The sequence below is a fragment of the Candoia aspera genome, chromosome 5 (assembly GCF_035149785.1).
Source record: "Candoia aspera isolate rCanAsp1 chromosome 5, rCanAsp1.hap2, whole genome shotgun sequence".
In the NCBI taxonomy this organism is placed as follows: domain Eukaryota; kingdom Metazoa; phylum Chordata; class Lepidosauria; order Squamata; family Boidae; genus Candoia; species Candoia aspera.
The window spans coordinates 64,970,420-64,996,553 of NC_086157.1; the positions used below are offsets into that span (position 1 = coordinate 64,970,420).

Below are 26,134 nucleotides of genomic sequence, written 5' to 3' on the forward strand. Positions count from 1 at the left end.
GGGCAAAAGCATATAATTTCTCTTTCTCTTTTTTGACTGGGTTTTTGGGTTAGATGGGAAAATTAGGCGTGCAGAACAATGGAAGAAATGAGCTGGAAAAGATACATGAATACACAAAGTTTCCCCTGATTTGTACATTAAAATGGAGACATGGAATGGAATAGTCTGCTCAGTGGAACACCTGATCCTTGAGGAAACATTCAAATTATATCAATCTGGCTACATGGAACATCCCTATTTTGTGGCTATCATATCCTTCTTACAAACTAAAATGCCTAAGAGAAGAATTGAATACTCCTTTTTTCAATACTATTATGGCAATAACAGGCAAATATTAAGGAAAGTATAAAATGTATTCAGTAGACATCAGACAGCTACTACAATAAAAATTAGGTGCTTACCATGGACTATGATTTTTTTCAGAAAATAGAATTACAGCTGTGATGACAAATGGATGTCGAAGTTTAGGTTTTTATTTTATTTTTCACGAACTCTATCTTATACTTTGCCTTTGCCAAAACTCAGTTATATTTACCCCTGCCTCTGATGAAGATGGAGAGGGATGGAGAGAAAGATGGTGATTCTAATTATAGACTGTTGTTGAGGACATGGGCAGAGCATCTCTTACTGTGAACTCTGAGTGGGGCATCATCAGCTGTGAGGACAAGTGAGAGGAAGAGAGCAACCACAGCATCAACAAAAGTCATCTTCAGCTCACTCACTGCCTACTGAGGCTGCAAAGTCTATACCTTCTTTTTTGCTCTTTTGAGTAAGGTCTCACAAGCTTTTTAAAGGAAGGAGAAAAAAGTACTTCTCTGTTGTAAGGTTTCAGTTGCAAACAAAAAAGTCTCACCACACAGTGTGTTGATCGGACCATTTCCTTTCTTGGAAGTTAAATTCTTTCCTACTGAAGTGTTGGACCAAGACAGTTTAATGATGGGAAAATGTAGGAAAAATTCCAGAAGGAGCAGGAGTTGAAAAATTTGAAAATGTAGAAATAAACAAGCCCCAGGACTGAGGGGATAAAACTAGGAGAAACACCTAGGGATCATCCATACATCCTGCTTTCCATGGGATGAATATGTCTCATTCTTTGTAGAGAATGTATCTTCATGGTGCTGCCTCCCTGTCCTCATTAGCTCTGCTGGGGCAGTCCAAATCAGCTTCAAGTGTTCCAGTGTGGAACTGCTGCTTTCCCTCTTATCCTAGCCCAAGACCTCCTATGCAGACAATCTAGGGTGCAAGGAATAGGATCCTTCTGAGGATGTGCTCTGGTTTGGTAACATACTTGTCTCCAATTAGCCTCTCAGGTTAATGCAACAAATACTAAGGCAAAAATCCACAGGATACATTTTCCTGGATAGTACACAGCTTATGCTATTATTGGATGCCTATGAGACATAAAACAGGAACAATATCAACCATTTATAAGAAATTTTAATATATAGAAGATCATAAAAGAAGGATTTGTACAAGAAAGTTTGGAAGGGAGAATGGAATCAGTACAAACCCATCCTACCCATCCTCCATGTATTTGTATATGTATATATGCACATGCCTTTGCACATGTACAGGTAGAAATCTATATGTTGCACTTTAGTCTACAAAGATATGCTGTATAAATTGGTTTTAAATGATTCCATAATGGGTAGGCTAAATTCACACATTGCACTAAACAAACAAAACACAACACAACAACTGTTAGTTGTGCATGATATGTGAATTTAATCCTCCCTTTAAGGCTTAACACTTATTTTCTTTATGGCAAACTTAAGCATGGCACTAAAAAACATTAGCTATTCAGATTTTTGAAACCGCTTCAAAAGAATAGTAGCTCAAAGGGACATACTTGAAATACTCTTGGCTCAAATTCTATTTGCCCTTTCCTGCATACAGCTGTGCTGTTACCATTCCAGGGGCAGCTATTAAGTGACAGAAGAAAGATAAACATTGGTTCTTATGGTAGGACATTATACTCAAAAGGTTTCAAACTGAAGTTTTGTAAAGCAACAATTGGAATGCATGTCCTACAGAACATATATCTTGTTTTAAAATACTGTAGGTTTTTAACATGAATTCCCCTTCCCTTTCTTTCTTTTTGAAAGAAAGCATTTAACATTTTATTCTTCCCTTGATATTCTTGCTGTGGCTTATAGAAAAGAAGGGGTAAGAGACCATAAGCATCTGATACTTCCTCTAGACAGAGGTCTCCACCCAACATGTGTTTTAAACACACTGCATATTAGGTTCAGTGGTCAAAAATTACCATTTATTTTGCACAGTGATTTGTGTGAATTCAGCATTTGTATTAAAGCTAATATAAGGCATCAAATCTCTGTATGGCACATAGACTTACTGCCAATAAAAGATACATTGAAACTTCTTTTTTTACTATCCCTATTGTAGGGACTATCAACTGATCTTCAAGTACTATGAATATTCACAGCATAAAATTTTGAAAAACCAGAAGAAGACTGGATTTTTAAACAGCATTTTTTCACACTCAGTATCTCACAGAATTCTGCTTCCCCTACAGAATATAACAATATACCCGTTAAACTATTCCTAACCCAACATTAACATTAGATGCGTTTGGCTATTTTCCTTAGTTTGTAGGAAATAGGTGAAACTGATACAGATTTTCAGCCTGTTGACATCTGATACTTTTCTCTCCCTCTCACACACACATGCACATATATACACACACACAAAAGCCACTTTCAAAAACACAAGACTGAAGCCAAAGGCGTTTCCTTTACTTCCCACGCTACACTCTTTCAGGAAGATATCACTGATCATAAAGAAAAGCAAAATCATACTTTTAAACCTTCAGTGTTCTCATGGAAAAGAAGTAAAACTTGTTCTAAAGTAAAGGAAAAGTTAACAATTTTTAGCTGGGATAACAAAATATAGATACCGTAGCATCCATGTTCTGCTTTTCTAAAAAGTTAATTCAAGAGTGTGTTCACATAAATAGTTAAGCCAGATTTTTAATACATTGTTCATGTATTTCACTCAACCAAAAGTAAACAGTCTATGGTTAAGCAAGATGTGTGAACCAAGCCAATGGGTGTGAATTATTCTTTAATTACTGATTTCTCTTGTAGACATATTTCTCACTGGAAAATAAGGTATTTTTATGTATAGCAAAGCACACCCGGAGCTCTTCTGAATGTTATTTCACAAATGCCATTGCAAAAACAGAGCCCCTCAATCAGTTACTTATTTTTTATAAGCATGAAATAGTGTAAGCAAAGATAAATTCATTTCTGTTCAGTTTCAATGAATTTCAATTTTATTAATCCAATCAATTCACAGGCCAATTCTCTAAAAAGCATATGAAACTTCAGTGCATATATAAATTTTAAGCCGACCCTAGAACTCAATAGTCATCCAAAGTTTAGTTCTAATCCTAGACCTCAGGACATAGCTTCTTTAGAACACAGTTGAAAATCTGGCTCACAGAGCAAATGAAGCCATAAGGCCCTTCTGTGGGGGATTTCGGCAGTGCTGCTGGCTCTCAGGAAGAAGGAAGCACATTCCAAGGAGGTGAAGAAGATAAGAGGAGGCACAGTCCGGGAGGCAATGGTGGGAAAACAAAGAGGTTCAGAATAGCCCTTCTCTAGAGCTCTCCCACTCTACCTAACCTAAGGTTATTTCCCCTTAGGTTACGTAGAGAAACTTTAGTCTGGCAAGCTTCTGTCTATACAGTGTGAGCAAATAAAAAAGTTTGAATGGGCTGAACTTCATTGTTCTTGGGCTGGGCCTGACACCTTCCTAGGTAATACCTTTTCTTGGCTCTTCCCTTTTTCTTTATTAAAATACACTAACCATCTTTATTCAGCTCCACTGTATCCTGCTTCTGCTAACAGGCTAAAACTGACTTTGGCAATAAAAAGAAGATGAAATTCCAATGAAGTAATGCTGACTCCATAAACAAACAAAATAACTATAATAAATTTGTGGCATATTTAAGACCATCTATTTCATTACATAATAAACTTTTGTGGATCAAGTCCATATCATAAAATGAATGGGAAAAAATCCTAAGAGAGAGATAAGTACATAGTTGTAACATGTAGAAAGATTGGGGTGGTGGGGGGGAAGGGAGGAGTGACAGAAAGAAAAAGTGATTAAGAATAGGCAGGATTGTTTTGGTGTTTTGATATCTATCTCAAATACTTGAGGATTTGGAACCTTTTATTTTTTAACCTTTGAGTTAGGAAAAGTCAGTCCGGTGATTTCTAACAAAGATTTATTAATATAACGTGAATTATGTTAACAAACTAATGCTATGAATTAAGAAGCTAATGACAAAACATTGAAGAAGGAATTTTATTATGATTATTTGTGATTTGTTATGTTAAATCTAACTAAATGGGTTGAAAGAATATAAATTTCAACATTTATTTTATTTATTTCTGCCTTTCCACCCTAATGAGGTTAGCAAAATCAAAATATAAAAAGTTAAATTATTTCAAAAGTGAAAACACAAGTTACAATTAATGCTAAAATTAGTATTAAAGTGATATGACAGTTATAGATGTTACATAACATCTTTACTGATTTTCTCAATGCTGAGACAGCAGCATTCCTTAGCAAATGGGATTCCTTAGCCCAGAAGCAATGCAGAAGACCCTTTCCCACTTGCCAAAAAGAGGAAAGGTTTCAGGGAGGTGGGAGGTACAGCAGTGATGGCCTGTGTGCAAACACATCATCATGCAAATGCCATGTCTTATGCCCTTACAACAGACATCATGATGCGAGTATGTAAATGCCATTTTTACATGATGATGTCATTGTGCATGTGCTGTCATTTTGATATCATTGTGGTTTGTTATGGACATTGCAGGCTGTGACACTGAACACTTCTTTAAAAGGGCTCTCTTGACTATCTTAACAGCTGGGCAGGATTCATAATGAAAGAGGCATTCCCTCAATCAGGCTCCAAGCTGTTTAGAATTTTGATGGTCAATATCTAAAATGTAAATCTGTCTGGGAAGCATCTGGCAAACATGTAAATTTCAACACAGTCTTTTGTATTATCCCTCATAAATTGCTACCTTGCCTTCTGTGTTTTGCTCTGGTCTTTTAAGACCACGTAGCACATGTTGTAGTAATCAAGCTGAGATGCATCCAAGGTGTGGATAAGGTCATCAAGTCCAACCAGTCTAGAAAAGGTCATAGCTAGCACACTCAGTAGAATTGTTCAAAGGCATACTTTGTCACAGCCACTACCTGAAAATTGAGTGATGAAGGAATATTCCCAGTAAGCGAACTACTCTTCCAGCACAAGTGCAGCCCTGTCCAAATTAGGATGAACTTCAGTTCTAAACTCTTCTATATACCAATGCTCCATAGTGCGTGGATTTAATTTTAATTTGTTCTCTTACATGCAGTCTATTATAAAACTTAGGCAATCTACAGTGCTAAGCACAATAAAGGTGGGTCTCAGTAGTATACAGAAGGCATCCCTAGGAATTTTTCAGACTAAATTATCTGGAAATTTTAGGAAATCATTGTCCCTTTTTAGAATTACAATATCAGGGGAAGTTATGAAAGGAAAAAAAAATGATTATGTTTGTGTACATAACCTTGTATCACTTTCTTGAATTTTGATCTTCCTCTCCCATCCTAGCTTCATCAGCATCTACTCAATATCAAATGATTCCAGATTCATACACATAACTTCAGACCATAGTCTGCTGTTGCACATGACCAAATGCTCTGTATCCTGCTCCTGTTCAGTCATGGAACTAATATAGGAAGACTCCAGAAGGAGAAAAAAAAAGGAAAGAATTCCATCCTTTTTGTTCAGAACTATGTATGAGCCTTTTAGTAATAGATTCATATGGAGGAACTATCACACAGGAGTTTGGCACCCTTGCCCATTGACTATTTGTTTTGCTGCTTGCATTTCTACTTTCCGCTTGCATCACGTTGTGGTTTGTACTGGGATGGTAGATACAGGGTGGAGTCCAATGCACAACTTCACCTGAGAGAAGTTATACTGAATGTATTGGGGCTTGCAGATGAATAGACATGCATGCATAAGACTGTAAGAATCTGGTCTTATGGTAAGGTAACTAACTCCTTTTTTTAAAAAACAAAACTGATACTGGTTTGTATTAGCAACAGTTCTAGAGAGTAGTAAATTGGAAGCTAAGGTTGATGTCTTAGCTGAATTGCCTCATGATCAAAGCCAGTTTTATGTATCACAGATTGTGCTTACTTATGACTTATGAGTCATGAGTCTATAACATTCTTTCATCTTTCCTTAGTCCAAATCTAGATGGAGTGCTTAGGATGACTGTGACAATCATGGATCAAAGCCCTGCCTCTTTTTACATGGGCCATACATGTGACGCACATCAAAAAAAGGTGGGATTTCGTCATACATTCAGAATTGCCATCTTGATTTTTGATCACCCCTGGTTTCAATACAGCCTTATAAGCAGCCTGTGAGATTTCATACCATGGTGATGAAACAGCACACAACTCAATAAAGAAAGAATATCTCAGGGCAGTTGCCTTGGTGGGGAGAGGGTATGAATTCAAATAAATATTAAACTGTAATCCAGATATATTGTGTGCCTTTATATATCAAAACATTGCAAAAAGAGTTAAATCTTCCTAATTTTTTGGTGTTCTTTTGGAAATCAAGGAAATCACAGACCTCCCAAACTGTGACAGATGTCTTGGGATCATGATGAACAACTTGTAGTGTCAAGCTAAGGAGATAAAGGAAAGATTGGATAGATTAGTTTTCCTTCTGTTATACAAAGATGAGATCCTGGTGGTGGTGGTGGTGTTTCTCCATCAAAGCCTAAGGCTCATTTAGGCAAGATGATGCTGTCATAATGGATATTCTTTTCAGAAGAGTCAGCTACTGTTTACAAAAAAGCCCCAAAATATCTTTCTTTTCTGGTACTTTTTGCTTACTAAACTTCTGCTAAGAAAGTTTGAGTAAGAGTCAGTCCTTTTCCTCTACCCACAACGTTGTCTTGCCACCTCACTCGCCTGGATCACCACAAGAGCAATGTCGAAACTGGCGGGAAGGAAGAGGGGGCTGAAGGAAAGGAGAGTGTCCAGTCAGCCTGACTGTTTAAGAAATAGCAGCCTTTCCCGAAAAGGCTGCAGCTGGAAGCGATTCACAGGGAAACTTGGGAATTCTCCCCTTTCTTATTCAAATGTCATCTTCCAGGTTTTCCTTGCCCGCCTCTCTTCTTCCTCTCTTACCTCCGTGACCCGCTGCCCCCTCTTCCCCCCACCCCTCACCTCCCCCTTCCGAAGGAAGCGTGGGAGGGGATGTTTCGAAGCTCTCCCTTTAAGAGGCAGCCTGCAATGACGAATTATTGAAATTGCCATCGCAGGATGGCATTCCGCTATAAATGCATTGTTCCACCTCCTCTCATCTTCACAGCGCTCGCCGGGCTCCTCTGGTTCGCCTCGGCAGACGGGGACTAACTGCCACCCGTAAACTCAGACAGGAGGCTTGCCATTTAACCTGGGACATCTCTTCCCCTCCCGCTCCCTTACCGGCAAGCGAGGGCTTGTTTTCTGCCCGCCCGCTCCCTCTCCTTCCTTCCGCCAAACGATAGAAGAAGGATAACAGCAAGTATAAAACAGGAGGAGAAAGGAAACAAGGGGGGTCCTTCGGTCGGAGTGGCTGGAATTGCCGCTGGCTTCCTCAGTCGGATGACTCGCTGGCTGCGAAGTGTGAAGTCTTTCAACTTCTCTCATGCCCGCGGGCGGCGGGAAGCGCGGCGCCTCTCTCCCGCAAAGCCAGTGAGAAGAACCGAAGCAATTGCCGCCGCCGCCGCCGCCGCCTTTGCAAAGGTTCGCTCCCCGCGCCCGCGCCCCCGTCCCCTGCCCGCCCATCGAATCACCGGCCACGGAGCTCACCACCATGCAACTGAAGATTGTTTGCTCGCTGCTGCTGCCGCTGGTTGCAAGCTTACAAGCTGCCACCGCCGCCAGAGTTTCCCCAGCAACTTCAGCACCTGCCTATGATAAAGCTTTGCAGCAATTCAAAGCGGCGGCAGCAGCAGCAGCTCCAGGGACGGCTGGGATTCTCCAACCCTTTCTCCGGGAGCAGCGACCCAGCGAGGTAGTGGAGAGCATAGATCAGACCTACTCTGGAGGAGGCAAGGTGGGTTACATCGTCTACCTGGAGGGGAAGCGCTTCCTTTTAGATCTGGAGAGGGATGCGTTGCTTGGAACCACCGAGCAGCTTCTTCAGGGCAAGGGTCACTGCTACTATCGGGGCACGGTGGATGGGAGTGCCCAGTCTCTGGCGGTCTTCAATCTCTGTGGTGGCTTAGATGGCTATTTTGCGGTAAAGCATGCCCGCTACACAATCAAGCCTTTGCTCCCGGGTAAAGCTGTGGCAGAAGAGGAAGAGGCCTTCAGGGAGCGGATCTATGGGGATGTGTCTGTCCAGATACTCCATCTGTTCTTCAGGGATCACTTCAGCTTTGAAACACTGCCTTCCCGCCCCAACTGTGAGACTCATGGTTCCTCCAGGACTCCACTTTTGGATCGAAAGAGACTGATTCAAGGGCAGGAGGGGAACCTTGAGATAGATCTGGCCGCCAGGATTGCACATTCCCCTATCACCATTGTCCCTCCTGTGGACTACAGGAAGAGAAGGAAACGGTCTATATCTAGGGCCAGGCAGGTGGAACTTCTCCTGGTGGCTGATGACTCCATGACCAAAAAGTATGGCAAAGGCCTCCATCACTATTTGCTGACCTTGGCCACTATTGCTTCCCGACTCTATGGACATGCCAGCATTGAGAATCACATCCGCCTGGTGGTTGTGAAGGTGGTGGTGCTGGGGGACAAGGAAAGGGGCCTAGAGATCACCAAGAATGCAGCCACCACACTCAAAAACTTCTGCAAGTGGCAGCACCAGCACAATCAATTGGATGATGATCACGAGGAGCACTATGATGCGGCTGTTCTTTTCACCCGTGAGGTAGGTTAGGGAAGAGGCCATAGCTGAGGGAGTCCATGAACACTCATTTCCATTTTCAGTACCATTTCCCTGTTTCACAGCAGGTGTGTCAGATGATTTTCCATGTGGCTCTGTCCTGAGCTTCATGAAGTCAACACTGAGTTGCCGCTGTAACTGAGATTTTTATTTAACTTCTGTTTTCTATTCATGCTAGCACTTTACATATGCTGCTCTAGTGAAATAATAAGGAAAACCTAAATGAAATTTAAATGTCATTTAATTACTTCTGAGAGTTCCAACAAGTATTTCACTTATATGTTGGGAATATGTTGGGCTACTACATAGGTACCTTGTTTATGGGCTTCCTTGACATCTGATTGCAGAAGCATCAATAAGGGACTGGGAGGGTGAGCAAATGACAACAGTATCATAACTGGTGCTGCGAGCCACATGCCTCTTGTTAGGTTTAGTCAGGAACTACTAAGTAAGCTGGAAATTGATCTTTGACTGTGGCATAGAATAGCCATGCCTAATACTTGGTTATAATGACACAAAATCCTGATATATACGTGCTGCACATATCTTTCAGTGGGCTCACCTAGTATTTATTTTTTTATTCCACCTGGAACCTGATAAGATATTCTACACATCTTCTATTCTCTGTTAGTGATTATAAGTGATTCTGCTTATTCATGTTCTGGAACAATTCTGTAAGCCATAGAATGTTTTCCATTTTAAAGTTGGTGTTCAAGAGAGATACATTAAGTTTCTCTTAGGGATCTAATTTAACCAGGTATATTGCCATGAACCATTGCTGAAATATTTTAAAAATTAGCCTAATGAAATAATAAGATATGAATATAAAAATCAATAATCCATCAAATTGCATCCCTATACTTTGTCCCCTTTAAGTGCTTTAAAGTTATTATATAAAAATGGGACATAAATAAGCAAAAGGATTCTGACCTCTTTGGATCAGATCCAGATCTGGATCTGTTGAGATTAAGTGGGAACAAATTGTGTGATATAGTCTTAGAAAGCTCACAATGTCCTTGCTTAGCTGCTGGTGATTTAACATGGCATTTTCAGCATGGAGAGAAGGTAGCAATAAAATTGGTGAGGCACATCATGTGTAGCTCAGGAGAGAAGAACATAAATTCAAACCACATGTAAACACAGCCGCAGAGAAGTAGTGCACCAGGTTAGGTGAAGGGTGGGGTTGCAGTGCCTCATTATCCACAAGATAGAAACTGGTTTCTCGGTCTGCCAAGTCATATCCTTGCCACTTTGGGGATGAGTTCTGAATGTTATTTTGGAAAGATTGGCTGAACCAGTTCAGGGGCATGGCGATGGTGGAGTATGTGGCACTGTTTGTGTAATGGAACCTCTTTATTTAAAAAAAAGAGTCTGAGTTTTTGCTCCAAGTATCTTGTTTGGAGTGTTCTTCTACTTTTCCTTTAATTCAGAAAAACACATAACTTTCCATCAGTTCCCTTCCTCTGCTACATCACTGGAGAGTGCCAGAAAAATAAGGGCTTGGGATAGTTTGTGGAATGAGTTACTCTGGTTGAGGGAGTAAGGAAAAAAAAATATCCAGGCTGTGTACTTTTTCTGTTATTCTAAATACTTGAAATATTATGATGTTCCAGTCGTGCTGCACTTGTGCTATATGTTCTCGAAGTAAATATAATAAAACCTTTTGAACAGGAAATTTCAGGACAGAAAATTGCCCCCATGTTTTGCATGTTTAACTCCAGTTTTAAAAACACAATTTCATGCACAGTTAAATTCAGTTGACAAAAATATCTAAAATTAGGTAACAATTTGTTACCTACTTTACCTCTCTCAGTGACCTATTTCACATCTTGCACCAGTCATAATATGGTTGTTTGGTGTTTTTGTTTTGTTTTGTGGTATTATATGGCCTCAGCCAAATTTTCTACAATCCTGGTTAAGCAAAACATTGTTTAGTAAGATATGTGGATTCAGCCATTCTCATGAACCAAGAAGGTGACAACTATCAATCTGGCTACAACAAAAAGCACCATAACTACTCTAAGGATGATCTTTTAAAACAAAAAAACAAAAATTGATGTGTACTTTGTGTTGAATGAACATGAATGTGGCAAACCGGTCCAGTAAAGAGTATATCTTTCCTCACATATGTCATATTGCACAAACTAGGAATGTAAGCCTGTATTAGTTACCTCATACAACTCCTTTTACATTTCTTTATTAAGTCATTGAAAAGTGGGGGGGGGGATAGACTGCTCAGATGTATTGAAAGAGGAGAAGGATTTTTTTATATCCATTGCACTAATTTGCATTGTAGGGGGCCATATTAGTCTTTTGCAGTAAAAATAATGAAGAGTCTTATGGTACCTTAAAAGACTAATCAATTTGTTAAAAATGATGTTAAAATAAGTTGGATACCATTATATTCTTCATTGTTCCTCAAGTTACATGATTTATTTTATGTGCATCCATCATGATACTTAGCTTCAATGAGTTTTAAGAAAGATGTTGCCAAAGCATGCCTGCTTCATATATTAATGTTTCATTGCTACATTATTGTAGTTATAATGGAATTCATACTATGTACATTCTCTCTTCATTGTTATCTCCTTGTTCCATAGTTAATTAATATTAAAAAGGGTTATAGGTTTGGCAACAAGTGGGTAGTATAACTTAGTTAGGTTCATAGGTCAGATTTCTTTTAACTGTGATTAGTTGAACAAGCTGAAGTAGCCTGATTTACACATAAAACCAAGGATTTAATTATGATTTACAAACCATGCTGATGAATTACACATCATGCTAAATCAACACTGCATAATGGCACAGCACCATGAAATAAAAATACTGTAGTATCTGTTCATTTCAACCAAGATACCTCGATTTGTTTAAGCTGAAAATTGTGCATTTTAAATTCACTAGAGATTTGCCAGAATTTATTTGCTTCAATTGAAAAATTATGTTCTATCTAGAGAGAAATAAATAAATATGCCTGGAAATGAAGAAATATGTTTAGGTCCTCATCTAATGGCATTTGAAGGAGAATGAATCACTGTTCACAGTGCAGAATATAAACATGACTAAGAGTTTAAAGGTAAAAATGTCAAAGAAGCAGCTCAAAGGGCACAGGTTTTTGTTTTTCTTTCTGAAGCCTGCTTTAAAAAAAAACAGCTGTTTTTTTCAATGAGACAAGAAGCATCAGGATGAGTATTCAACTTCTACAACTCTCTTTTGAATGTATGAAGTAGGTTCCTTGGCAACTAGATGTCTATTTTTTTTATGGCTCCAAATGCAGGTCTGTTGAGTTTCTGTACACTGACATGCTTTCTTCTGAACAGTTTGTTTTTCAGTCATGGATAAAATGTATGAAGTGTATATTCCATTCCTGTTCATTACAAAGTTAATATTTGCATATATTCAAAGTAACACATTAAAGTTGAGGCATGCATCATTGAGACAGCAAAAGGTACATATAAAATTTGCAGATTGCTACTGGATTCAATTTACTTGCTCTTGCTATCATATAACAATGCTGTGTCAAAAATTGGATTGTGCTTGATAAATAACTGCTTTTTTAAAAAAAGACAATAATTAAGCACATGATTTCTTTGATCTTTCTTAAATTCAACATGCTTCCAAACTTTACCTTTTGTCTCATTTACTGTCAGATTTTAAACAATGGTCATCAGAGAGCCAGTTTGGTCTAGTGGTTAAGGTGCTGGGCTAGAAACCAGGGGTCTGTGAGTTCTAGTCCTGCCTTAGGCATCAAAGCTGGCTGGGTGACCTTGGGCCAGTCACTCGCTGTCAGCCCAACTCACCTCACAGGGTGGTTGTTGTGGGGAAAATAGGAAGAGGAAGGAGTATTGGGTATGTTTGCGGCCTTGAGTTATTCATAAAAATAAAGGTGGGATAAAAATTAATCAATCATGCAAACATTCATGGATCTTCTTTGGTTGCACTAAGGGCCATTTTTCATGAGAGAGCTGTGCCAACCTGGGACAGATGACCCATTCCCTGTGTGCCTATATTTGTGGGACTTAGAAGCCAATTCATTGTTGACTCAGCTTCTGTTCAAGAAGGAATACTGCAAAGACAGTCTTGCAGTATTTCATCTAGAGGAGCATGGCAGGCAATGTTGGAACTCCTGCCTTATCTAGTTCCTGGGATTTCTCCTTCTTCCACAGTGTCCAGTGTTTAACAAACTTCAGGTTTTGCTTTATCATCCAAAATATTTTCTGTTTATATGCCAGTGTATCAAAGGCCAAGAAGTCCTATTTATTAAAAAAGACCTGGTTTGGTAAAGGAACTGTACATATAATTAAATACCTTCTCCTTAAAATAGGCCATTGATATGTGGGACAAAAACAATGGTTTTATTTTTATAGTGGTCTTAACCCAGGATTACCTTGTTGTTTATTAGTTCAGTCACTTCCGACTCTTCGTGACTTCATGGACCAGCCCATGCCAGAGCTTCCTGTTGGTCATCAACACCTCCAGCTCCCCCAGGGACGAATCCATCATCTCTAGAATATCATCTATCCATCTTGCCCTTGGTCAGCCCCTCTTCCTTTTGCCTTCCACTCTCCCTAGCATCAGCATCTTCTCCAGGGTGTCCTGTCTTCTCATTATTGGCCAAAGTATTTCAGTTTTGCCTTTAATATTATCCCCTCAAGTGGCTTTATTTCCTGGAGGATGGACTGGTTTGATCTTGCAGTCCAAGGCACTCTCAGAATATTCCTCCAACACCACAGTTCCAAAGCATCGATCTTCCTTCTCTCAGCCTTCCCTATGGTCCAGCTCTCACAGCAATATGTTACTATGGGGAACACCATTGCTTTAACTATGTGGACCTTGTTGTCAGTGTGATGTCTCTGCTCTTAACTATTTTATCGAGATTTGTCATTGCTCTTCTTCCAAGGATTAAATGTCTTCTGATTTCCTGACTGCAGTCAGCATCTGCAGTAATCTTCACACCTAGAAATACAAAGTCTTTCACTGCCTCTACATTTTCTCCCTCTATTTGCCAGTTATCAATCAAGCTGGTTGCCATAATCTTGTTTTTTTTCAGGTTTAGCTGCAAGCCAGCTTTTGCACTTTCTTCTTTCACCTTCATCATAAGGCTCCTCAGTTCCTCTTCGCTTTCAGCCATCGAAGTGGTATCATCTGCATATCTGAGATTGTTAATCTTTCTTCCAGTGTTTTTAACCCCAGCCTTGGATTCCTCAAGCCCAGCATGTCGCATGATGTGTTCTGCGTACAAGTTGAATAGGTAGGGTGAGAGTATACAGCCCTGCCAAACTCCTTTCCCAATCTTAAACCAGTCTGTTGTTCCGTGGTCTGTTCTTACTGTTGCTACTTGGTCGTTATACAGATTCTTCAGGAGGCATACAAGATGACTTGGTATCCCCATACCGCTAAGAACTTGCCACAATTTGTTATGGTCCACACAGTCAAAGGCTTTAGAATAGTCAATAAAACAGAAATAGATGTTTTTCTGAAACTCCCTGGCTTTTTCCATTATCCAGCGGATATTGGCAATTTGGTCCCTAGTTCCTCTGCCTTTTCTAAACCCAGCTTGTGCATCTGGCAATTCTCGCTCCATGAATTGCTGAAGTCTACCTTGCAGGATCTTGAGCATTACCTTACTGGCATGTGAAATGAGTGCCACTGTTTGATAGTTTGAACAGTCTTTAGTGTTTCCCTTTTTTGGTATGGGGATATAAGTTGATTTTTTCCAATCTGATGGCCATTCCTGTGTTTTCCAAATTTGCTGGCATATAGCATGCATTGCCTTGACAGCATCATCTTGCAAGATTTTGAACAGTTCAGCTGGGATGCTGTCATCTCCTGCTGCCTTGTTATTAGCAATGCTGCTTAAGGCCCATTCAACCTCACTCTTCAGGATGTCTAGCTCTAGCTCACTGACCATACTGTCAAAGCTATCCCCGATATTGTTATCCTTCCTATACAGGTCTTCCATATATTCTTGCCACCTTTTCTTGATCTCTTCTTCTTCTGTTAGGTCCTTGCCATCTTTGTTTTTGATCATACCCATTTTTGCCTGGAATTTACCTCCAATGTTTCTAATTTTCTGGAAGAGGTCTCTTGTCTTTCCTATTCTATTGTCTTCCTCCACTTCTGCGCATTGCTTGTTTAAAAATAATTCCTTATCTCTTCTGGCTAACCTCTGGAATTTTGCATTTAATTGGGCATATCTCCCCCTATCACTGTTGCCTTTTGCTTTCCTTCTTTCTTGGGCTACTTCTAGTGTCTCAGCAGACAGCCATTTTGCCTTCTTGGTTTTCTCTTTCTTTGGGATGTATTTTGTTGCTGCCTCCTGAACAATGCTGCCAACTTCTGTCCAGAGTTCTTCCGGGACCCTATCTACTAAGTCCAGTCCCTTAAATCTATTCTTCACCTCCACTGCATATTCCTTAGGAATATTAGTGAGCTCATATCTAGCTGATCTGTGGGTCTTCCCTAATCTCTTTAGTCTGATCCTAAATTGTGCAATAAGAAGTTCATGATCTGAACTACAGTCAGCCCCAGGTCTTGTTTTTACCGACTGTATAGATGTCCGCCACCTTTGGCTGCAAAGGATGTAGTCAATCTGATTTCGGTGTTGTCCATCTGGTGAAGTCCATGTATAAAGTCGTCTCTTAGGTTGTTGGAAGAGAGTGTTTGTTATGCAGAGTGAGTTGTCTTGGCAAAATTCTATCAGCCTATGTCCTGCTTCGTTTTGTTCTCCCAGGCCATGCTTACCTGTAATTCCAGGTGTCATTTGACTGCCCACCTTAGCATTCCAGTCTCCTGTGATGAAAATATCATCTCTTTTAGGTGTGTTGTCCAGTAGGTGCTGCAGATCCTCATAGAACTGCTCCACTTCAGCTTCTTCAGCATCTGTGGTTGGGGTGTATATTTGGATCACTGTGATGTTATATGGCTTGCCCTGAATTCGAATTGAGATCATCCTATCGTTTTTTGGATTGTATCCAAGCACTGCTTTAGCCACTTTACTATTAATTATGAAGGCTACTCCATTTCTTCTGTGGTCCTCTTGTCCACAGTAGTAGATCTTGTGGTCATCTGATGTGAAGTGGCCCATTCCAGTCCATTTCAGTTCACTGACGCCCAGAATGTCTATCTTTAATCTTGACATCTCACCAATAACCACATCCAATTTGCCCTGGCTCATAGATCTTACATTCCAGGTTCCAATGGTGTGTTGATCCTTAGAACATCGGATTCGCCGTTCACCACCAGCACCGTCGGCCGCTAGCCATCCGTTCGGCTTTGAGCTAGCTGCGTCATCACGTCTGGGGCTAGTTGAACTCATCCTCTGTTCCTCCCCAGTAGCATTTTGACCATCTTCCGACCTGGGGGTCTCATCTTCTGATGGTATACTGACATATCTCTGGTTGTACTGATCCATTTAGTTTTCACGGCAAGAGTACTGGGGTGGGTTGCCATTACCTTCCCCAAGGATTGCATTTAGTCTGACCTCTCTGTCATGACCTTTCCGTCTTGGGTGGCCCTTCACGGTTTAGCTCATGGCATCATTGAGGTGCTCAAGCTCCAGCACCACGGCAAGGTAATGATCCTTTGCTGAAGCAGGATTACCTATGCCACCACAAAATTTTCTATAGGAAAGTGTTTCTTCTTTGATCTTCCTATCAAGTATGCTGAACACTTTAATCCTGAATGAATATCTGCCTTTTCAGGAAGGCTCTATCTGCTAATGTAATATGCTAATATTATAATGATATAATTTGGTGTTCAAAGCATAAATTGATGTGACTGAGGGTGGTTATATAAAACAAATCTTTAAATACCTATTACATTATCTAAGAATGACAAACAAAAATGTTAGCTTTTTTTTTGCTTTTATAATTTATAATATTTTATAAAATCTAGATTTGGAAAGAACCATTTGGCTACCAAATCTATTGTCCTGTTCAGTGCAGGAATTCAGATTAATGGCTGCCTGACAGAAGTTGTTCAGCTTCTGCTTTAAGACATCCCATAAAGAGAAGTTCATTATCTCCCCCGCAAGGAGTAATTTAAATCACAGGAAGTAATTTATTCCACTGTCCATCTGCTCTCACTGGTAGGGAGTATTCCTAATATTCAATTGTATATGTCTTCCTGGGATTTAAGAACATAATTCCATGTCCTGCACTCTGCAGTTACAGGAGACAGCTCTTTTTAAGTTTTTGACAGATGCAATAATGTCCTTTTTACTTGCTAAACATACCTAATTCCTTTAGTGTCTCCTCATAAGATTTAGTTTCCAATCCCCTTATCATTCTCGTTGCCTTCCTATTTTGTATTTATTTTAATTGGCCTGAATTCTTCTTAAGGTATGCTGTAGTGTACAGAACATGGCAGACTACTGAAGGTGAAGTCTGACATACTTTATTCTGCTTCATCAGAATAATTATTTGCTGTCTTTTAAAAATTATGTCTGTTGATGCAGTCAAAAATTCCCCACTCCTAATTAATTAGACTGTATTCATCATGGAATTATTTAAATGGAGATAATACACCTACAGCATACTCGCAACCTGCTTGGGAAGTTAACCTGATTTTTTAAAAAGAAGGAAGGAAGATTAGATTGGTAAGACTTGTTTTTCATAAATTTGTGCTGACGAGGTACTTAGACCTATTTTTGTAATTTTCCAATTATCAGTATCAAATTGATTGGTCTGCAATTCATCCAATCATTCTCTTCTATCTTTTTGTAGAGAAGTGTTTATCTACTCCAGACATCTTATTTTTCACCTGTTTTCTAGGATTTCTCAAAGATAATTAATAAACATTGTTCCAAACCATCAGCCAGTTCCTTTAGAGCATTAGCATACAATCCATCTGGTCTGGGAGATCTGAACACTTTCCAAGTCAGTAGGCATTCTCTGACTATATTTCTTTCAAGTTCAAACTAAAGTATTACTCCTTCAACCTTTTCTTCTCAAATGCTCATGTACATATCCTTAGAGGACAACCACAATAGGAATCAAGTATCTCTACGTTTTGTTTTATTATATGTTACCTTCAGCCACCTCCACCAAGTGGCTGGTATATTATTTCATTTCCTGTTACTTTGAATACATCTAAAATGTTCTTGATGTTCTTTTTAGCATCCTTCAGTCACCTCAACTCATCCTGACCTCCTCCTGTTGTATTCTGTTGTATTTGTGATTGTACTTTTAGTATCTCTGCCTGAACTAGTCCCTACAGTTTTCTTGGCAAGGTTTTTGGCTTTGCCATTGCCTTCTTACTAGAGCTGGAGAGAGTCTGTTCCAAAATCATCCAACCAACTTTCATGCCTAAGGTAGGACTAGAATTCACAGTCTCCTGGCTTCTAGCCGGGTGCTTTAACCACTACGCCAAACTAGCTCTCAAGTTCTCATTTACTTTCCCTTAAAATCAAGAACTCTGTCATTACATGGACATTTTCTCCCAAATTCCTGATAGTTTCATTTTGTTTCCACTCCTACCCTGGAGTGAACAAGAGCCAGGTTTGGGGCTTTTTGCATGTTTTAGGGGATGTTAAGGGGAAAAAAAGCCTTGCAGATGCTTCAGATACTATTTCACTCTTTAATACTTTCCCAAATCAGTCTGATTTTTCTTGTTTTATGAAAAATCCTAAGGCTTCAAGCTTTCATAGCTGCCCCCAAAGGGATGAAAATACTGGATTTATTCATTCTTTTACCATCTTGATCTTAATGGCCATATTAGCTGTCACCCTTCTGAGATAATCTGTCAATAAAAAAAGTGTAGTCCCTGGCCAGCAGAAAGGGTCCACATTTGTTTTACCTAATACACTTAGAATAGAGACATAAACCTGTTCAGCAGTACTGATTAAGATGAGTGCAGAATTTATTATTTCTTTGTACCTTCCTCCACTCTCTGAAGCAGAAAGTTTTAGGTTGGAAAGACAGGTCAGAGATCTTCTGGAAGGGCTACACTTAGTAGATTTTGTCACCCAGCATATGTTAGGTAATTACATTCCCACAAAAGTGCTATTGTATACCTTTTTGGACAAAAAATGATTGTGGAAAACACCATCCACAACTTCTGTTTGTTGGGTGGTTGGTAGGAGATAACATTTTCCACTTAGTTTAACCATTTATTTTTCTGTTACTTCCATAAAAGTTTTATGCTGCATATTTTAACTTTCTCCATTTTGCAGATAAAAATTTCTCATGCTCTTTTCTAATGAGTGGTTTCTTCTCCCCCACCCCCCAGCCCTATCTTTTTTAACTGTTTCCTCACAATCTGTATGTACACATAAGTTAATTAGGTAACAAAGGATATGCCTGGTATCCTTTAACTGAGGGGGAAAGCAACAGGGGCTATCAGACAACACATATTCCCAATAATCTTTGGAAGCCTCCAGAACAATCTGATTCATTTTGGATAAATGATATATCATTTAGTTTAAACCTGCAAATTAAAATGTCATCCTTCCTGCTTTCAGTAGCTATCAAGGAGCTATCAAGAAGATACCCACTGAAAGCAGGCAGGATAACATTTTGATTTTTACTTTCAAACTAAGGGATATATCTATCATTCATCCAGTCTGCCCACACTGCAGTCCATGCCTGCAACACTCCACGTCTTTATTCCTCCATCTGCTATTTGTATGACAAATCTTCTATAGGAGGCAAAGGATTAAATTCCACAAGAATCCAGGTCCTTACTGGGCCATCTCTACACACATCTCTACAGGTGTGATGTGATGGTTGTAAATAAATAAATGAAAGAAATTCTCCTAATTATACTTCTTTGAGAGCTAAAAGTAAAAGACTTAGGACACTTCTAACATGACATTTGCTGCAGTCTGAAGAGCTCTCAATGATATTGCAGTGTTGGCTAAATTTGAGAGCTGTAGGGTCTCTGCCCCACCATGCTTCCTGTTTTCTAAGTTTGAGGTCTTCAGACTTCAAGGGAAAAACATCTTGATGGTTTTTTAACTCCTTCTCACAGAAACTTGTGGGATTTTTTTTTTTTGCATATGACCAGACAAATGTAAACAACATTGGCAGCAGGAATAGCAAGCAATTTATTTATATTTTGAAGGAGTGGGTAAGGGAGTTTGTTTGTTTGTTTGTTTGTTTGTTGTAGGATCTGTGGAAGGTCAGCAGTCCTTGCTCTTTAATTTGGGAGGTTGGCAGAAGTGAAGATGATTGTGGATTTTCTTCAGATTGCTTTTGAGGAATTTGGGAATTCGGGAGAAGAACCAACAGCAGTGTAAAATTGCCCGTAATGAATTTTAATAAATTATCTGCTCCTGTCCCTAATATGTATGATTAGCTAATCTGGGCGCCAAACACCATAGCAAGCATTTAATTTTTACCATGATTTGATTCTATTCAGACTACTGTTCACAAGAAAAAAATAATGAAATAAGCAATATGAGCAGCCAGTTCATATCTCTAATTTATGTAGTATGACATAAGTGTACTCAATACATCCCATAAATTACATATTACATAATATTTAGTATGTAAGATCACAGTATTAGATATTTTATCTGTTTTGTGAAAGTGTATGGTGTCTGATTTTCCTAATATAGTATGGTGTTACTAGTGTAAACTATATGATTAGTTATAATGGATGCTGAGTGTGTTTTCATGTATATATCCGGTCTATGCAGGCCATCCTGCTATTCCAATTGATCAGCAGATGTATAAAAGTAAAAAAGGGAGAAGACAGAGTAAAGTGTATAAAGTAACTATTCTTCCTTTTAGTGGTAGCTTATTAGAACAGTCCTCTCAAAGAAGTAGTCAGATTGGATACTACCATAGGCAACCATGTAAAAGTCAGAGAATCTCATTGTACTAGCAGAGTCATGGGTAATTTTTAAAGCACACTTAGACACAGCAAACGTGGCACTTTTTTTTTTTAATTCAAATGGATTGTCCAATTTTCCTAATGAGGTCCAGACACTCACTGCTTCCTGAACTCAGCAATATTCCAAATCTAGCACCTTTCTTGAATAAAGTTGAACCAATACAGTTGTAGAAAGATATGGACAACTATAGAATAACAGTAATTAAGAAACGGTATCTGAAAGGCTCTGTATAAACTTTGCAAAAAGATTTTGAGTAAGAGGTTACACATAGGTGGCTAAGCATCCCTACAGGATATTAATAATATAGATTGTTGGTGTATATAATTTTCATGGAAGTGGTAAATTAGTAAAAGGAATCTTTGAATGAAACAGGATAATCTAGGATTTGAAGAAGTAAGGCATCCTGCTGATAGATTTCTTGGCTGGTTTCTTGTAAAAACAACATTATTGAAAAGGCACTTACTTAACCATGTACTCTATAAAGAATGGAATTGGCATGATTGGAATGATTCCTAGAGAGCATCTGAACTGTTTTCACAGGTGCTGCTTTTAATCAGAGTTTTGCCACATTTACCATCATAAGCCATTCTTGAAAATACTGCATAGTGACTCTCAAACATCCACAGTGAGCAATCATGCATTCAGCCATTCACTTTGGTGGCAAGAAATGCCTTGTACAGACATATAACACTGACACTGGTGACATCACTGAAAAGCTTCAAGAGTAGACTCAGTTCTTTACATTTGGGAGGCTTGCAATACACAAAGGCTTCTATTTGAGCTGGACCCCTGGTAGCAGAGTTTCTAGGTAATATGGAAGCATTTGCATGTAAGTAAAGGCTATCTGCTTAATGAACTTTGCTGTTCTTGGGGATAACTATTCACTAAGGTCGGAGTACAACTTAGAGAAGGGAAGTGCTATTTTCTACTCTCTGGCTGTGTTGAAGTCAGCACAGAAATATATTTCCGGAGAAGACTATTGCTAAAGAGGGTTATTGCTAGCCAGTGAGTCCAGGAATCTTGTTTAAAGCACCTTTCAGTATATAGATATCAATTGGTTTCATTTTCAAACCACTTTATTGCTTTGGATTTTTTTGCAGTTTATCAACTGAAACCTGTATTCCAGGTGATCCTATTATTTAATGTTCAGTACTCTGGATATGATAAAGAACAGGATTCCACCTCAATTACTTTTTTAAGAATACATTTACCAACTTCTTTAATCTTTCCTTATAGATTTAGTTTCTAAGCATTTAGTGATCTTTGTCTTTTTTTTTTTTGAACCCGCACCAATTTATCTGAATACTTTTTGAAGTGCGGTGACCAAAAATGGACATGGTACTCGGGATGAGGTTTTGACCAGTTCATAGTAGATTGGAATAATTACTTTATATAACATAGAAATTATAGTCCTGTAGATGCAACATAAACTTGCATTTTGCAGCTACAGGTAGTCCTTGCTTAATAATGGTAATTGGAACCAGAAACTCCATTGCTAAGTAACAAGGTCTTAAAGTGTAACATCACGTGACTGTGCCAACTTATGACTGCAGTTGCAGCAGTACCAGTTGTCATTGTTAGGCACATCCCATGTGATTGCAGTGTCTCCCAGTCACGTGATCACCATTTGCAACCTCCTGCCAGTTTTTCCATGACTTTGTTTGTCAGAAGCCAGCAGTGAAGGTCGCAAATGGCGATCATGTGACTGCGGTATGCTGCAACATTGTAATTGTGAGCTGGTTGCCAAGTGCCTGAATTGCGATCACATGACCGTGGGGATGCTGTGATAGCCACAACTGCAAGGACCAGCCAGAAGCCCCCCTCATTCAGCACCATCATAACTTTGAACAGTCGCTGAATGAGTGGTTGATCACTGAGGACTACCTGTATATTACACTGCTCACTCATACTCCCTGCTAATGACACTTTAAGATGAAAGCAGATTTGATAAATTCCTACTGACATCAAGAAGGCTTAAATCATGACTAACATCCCTTTTTTTCTATGGGTTATAAAGTCAACTAAGTTAATCTATATGTAGCCAAGTGGCAGCACCTTGACCTTTTGGAAAACCATGATTTAGCATGCCAGGAATTAGCCTAGCCTCATGATAAGCCTGTGTGCTTTCCCCCTTACTTGGCATCCTCTGGTGTAATCACAAGATAATCAAAATTATTCACTTTCATTTCAGAATAAGAACTGGTTAGCTGGTCATTTAAATGGGGGAAATGGTACTATGAAGCATTTATTAAATACGTGTCTTGTTTAAAATAACTGAAGTATACTAGTACTTTTTAAAAGGTAGATACTCTTTTTGATATATTGAAGATGGCTTTTGTGTCTTCTTGTTGGCTTTTTCATCTTTGGGTGGATTATTTTTACATTATATTTTCATGTACCGTATGTCACATGAAGGCAAGTTCCATTTGCCTTCATATAGGCTGTACGTCCCTTTTCAAAGCTTTATTAAGTTACTATAAGGATATCTAAAGATATACAGTGCTATGTTGCTACCAAAGTACTATCATGGATTCAGGTTGCCTTAAAGTTGTATTTTTATCAGATCCTTATTTTGAATAAGAAATAAGAACAAGATAGCACTACTGTATGACATTGTTTGACAAGACTATTAAATACAGAATGGAAAAGTTGATTATAAGAAATGAATAATTGTATTATTGTTTATCTTTAAAATGCAGTTAATTTTGCAGCTCCTCAAAATGCTTTTCTTTTAAAGTTTTCCTTTGCTCATTATTATTTTGCATATGTACATTTTTGCATTGAGATTTGGGAATGTGCGGAGGCAGAAGAAAATCTCACATTGTCTAAATATTTGTATAGTACCAATTGTGCCAGAAAGGTCAGATCAGTGTCCATCTCTGTTCTTAGTACCTGAGCTTTACCCATCTGCCATCGTCCCAGAGTGTTTTCCCTGGCCAAGAATATCAGATCAACAGGAAGCATTTCTTTTCCTGCCAGTCAAGAAAAGATACCCACAAGCCAACAAGTATGTTTCATTAAAAGATGCTCACTTTGAAGCAGCAAAAATAAAATCAAAATAAACAGTTTTGCTAACACAGGTGTCCATAAAATATAATTGCTTTAAAATATATTTGGTGAAATAAGTTCTCTCCTCACCCTAACTGGACATTTAATATTCCCAAGTGTACTAGGCAGCAAGAGGTACAGGAACCCCCAAATAACACAAACAGGCATTGCGTAATGGCTCCTAACACCATTAGAATAACATTACATGTTTAGAATTGCCATTTGCTGTCCATTCATTGTGTGAAAGGTGAAAGGTCCCCTGTGCAAGCACCGAGTCATGTCTGACCCTCTGGGGGGCTGCTTTCGCAATGTTTTCCTGGCAGACTATAGCGGGGTGGTTTGCCATTGCCTTCCCCAGTCGTCACCTTCCACTCATTGTACTTGTACTTATAATTGCTAAGTTTCCTTATGGGAATAAAAGACATGATGGAATATACAGTTAAAAGTATGGCATATGATAGGATCACTGCTGACAACTGCTTAAGTTCTTCTATGAATTCATTTGTGCCTTGCCCACCAGAGAGAATTGTATTATTCTTTTCTTCCTATTTTATTATTATATGGAAATTGAAAAGCATACCTGGATATGAGAGCCAGTCTGGACGAGTGGTTTAGGTGCCAAGCTAGAAGCCAGGAGACTGTGAATTTTAGTCCTGCTTTAGGCACAAAGCCAGCTGGGTGATTTGGACCAATGATTCTCTCTCAGCCCTAGGAAAAAACCAACTGCACGGATTCATCCAGGCAGTCACCAGGATTGAAGACTGACTCAAAGCTCCCCCACCCCACACAGATATACTTAATTGATTTAGTTTAATTCATTAATTCCTTATGATGTAAGTTGGCACTAAAGTGACAGTGATTGTATTGCAGTCATGTTCCTACACCATACTGAACTTTGGCCTTCTAGCTGTAATAATCATTAAACAGAGTGATGTCATTTACCTTTCCAGACCTGAAGTTAGCCAGTTTGAAGAAGTTGGAAGGAAAGAAAGGGAATACCCCAGCAAGAAGGATTCCTTTACACTCTTCTAACCTGGTGCTATCCCTGTTCCATGAATGTACAGTACAAGGTTGGAGGCTATCTATAGGAAAGACTCAGAAAGGCTTAAAGTGTATACAGTTGTCAATACTGACCATCAATAATCATCACTGCATCACAAATACATTGTAATACTATTCTCTGGTCTAGCATAGTATACACAGAAAACAGTCTACGCTTCAATTTCAAGTGATGCCCCAATGCCAATGCTACAGTTTACAGTATTAGGAACATTGAGTTCTTAAAATAATAACCTTAGAAATGAAGGCAATTAATTCAAAAGTTGGCATAACTCTTTGCAATAAATGGACAGTTTTTATTTGATTTTAGCAAACAACAAGTAGTCCTTAAATGAAAATCCCAAAGGCAGGTCTTCCAACCTAGTGCTGTCTAGACTGCTGAAATAACAATTCCCTTGATTTCTAGCTAGGAATCTTTGGAATTGCAGTCGCAACATATTTGCAGGACATAATCTTTTGAAAGCTTGCTCCAAAACATAGCTATCAATGTCTTTGTCCTTCTCTTGGCTATAATCCTTATTCGGCCTTACTGTTGGCAATAAGGCTGCAGCTTAAAGCTGTCAGGCCCTGTGGGTGCAACTATGCTTCAAATGCTTTCTTTCCCTTCCCTTCCTCATAGGATTTATGTGGGCATCATTCATGTGATACTCTGGGAATGGCTGACGTTGGAACCATATGCTCTCCTGAGCGCAGCTGTGCAGTGATTGAAGATGACGGCCTCCATGCGGCTTTTACAGTGGCTCACGAAATTGGTATGCAGCGCCTTTTTTTTTTTTTTGTTCCCTTGCCAAATACAACACTTGTAACAGCTGCATTAGTAACCAAAATACCTTACAAGTAATTCCAGATTTTCCCCTGATTCAGATATTCAGTTGGGGATTAAAGCTGTGTACATATGCATGCACTTTGGGGTTAATTAATAGGGAACTGAAGACAAGTAAAGGTACACAAAAGGATCCGTTTCCAACAGTATCTCTTCTAAGAACTGTCTGCAGTGGCAATTGGAGAGCTCCTATCTGTACAAGAACCTTTTAAAGGAGCGTGTGTCCTATCTCTAAAGAACTTAAGCACGCTTATTAGTAAACTGCTTACTCAATATATATTTGTATTCCTGCAAAACTAAGTTAAGCAGTTGGTCTGCTTATGTTGTACTACCTTATTCTTCTGTAGGCATGAAGAGCTAATCAGAAATCTTG

General features: G+C 39.0%; 1 protein-coding gene across 1 annotated transcript in view; it reads left to right on the top strand.

Moving 5' to 3' along the window:
• Window positions 1-7,512: 7,512 nt before the first annotated feature.
• The window catches only part of ADAMTS5 (ADAM metallopeptidase with thrombospondin type 1 motif 5), a 48,756-nt gene continuing 30,134 nt past the window's right edge, over window positions 7,513-26,134 (top strand). The window contains exons 1-2 of the mRNA XM_063305456.1: window positions 7,513-8,980; window positions 25,558-25,690. Coding sequence (XP_063161526.1) covers window positions 7,910-8,980; window positions 25,558-25,690 — 1,204 coding nt within the window. The 5' untranslated portion in view covers window positions 7,513-7,909. The remainder of the gene's footprint in view (window positions 8,981-25,557; window positions 25,691-26,134) is intronic.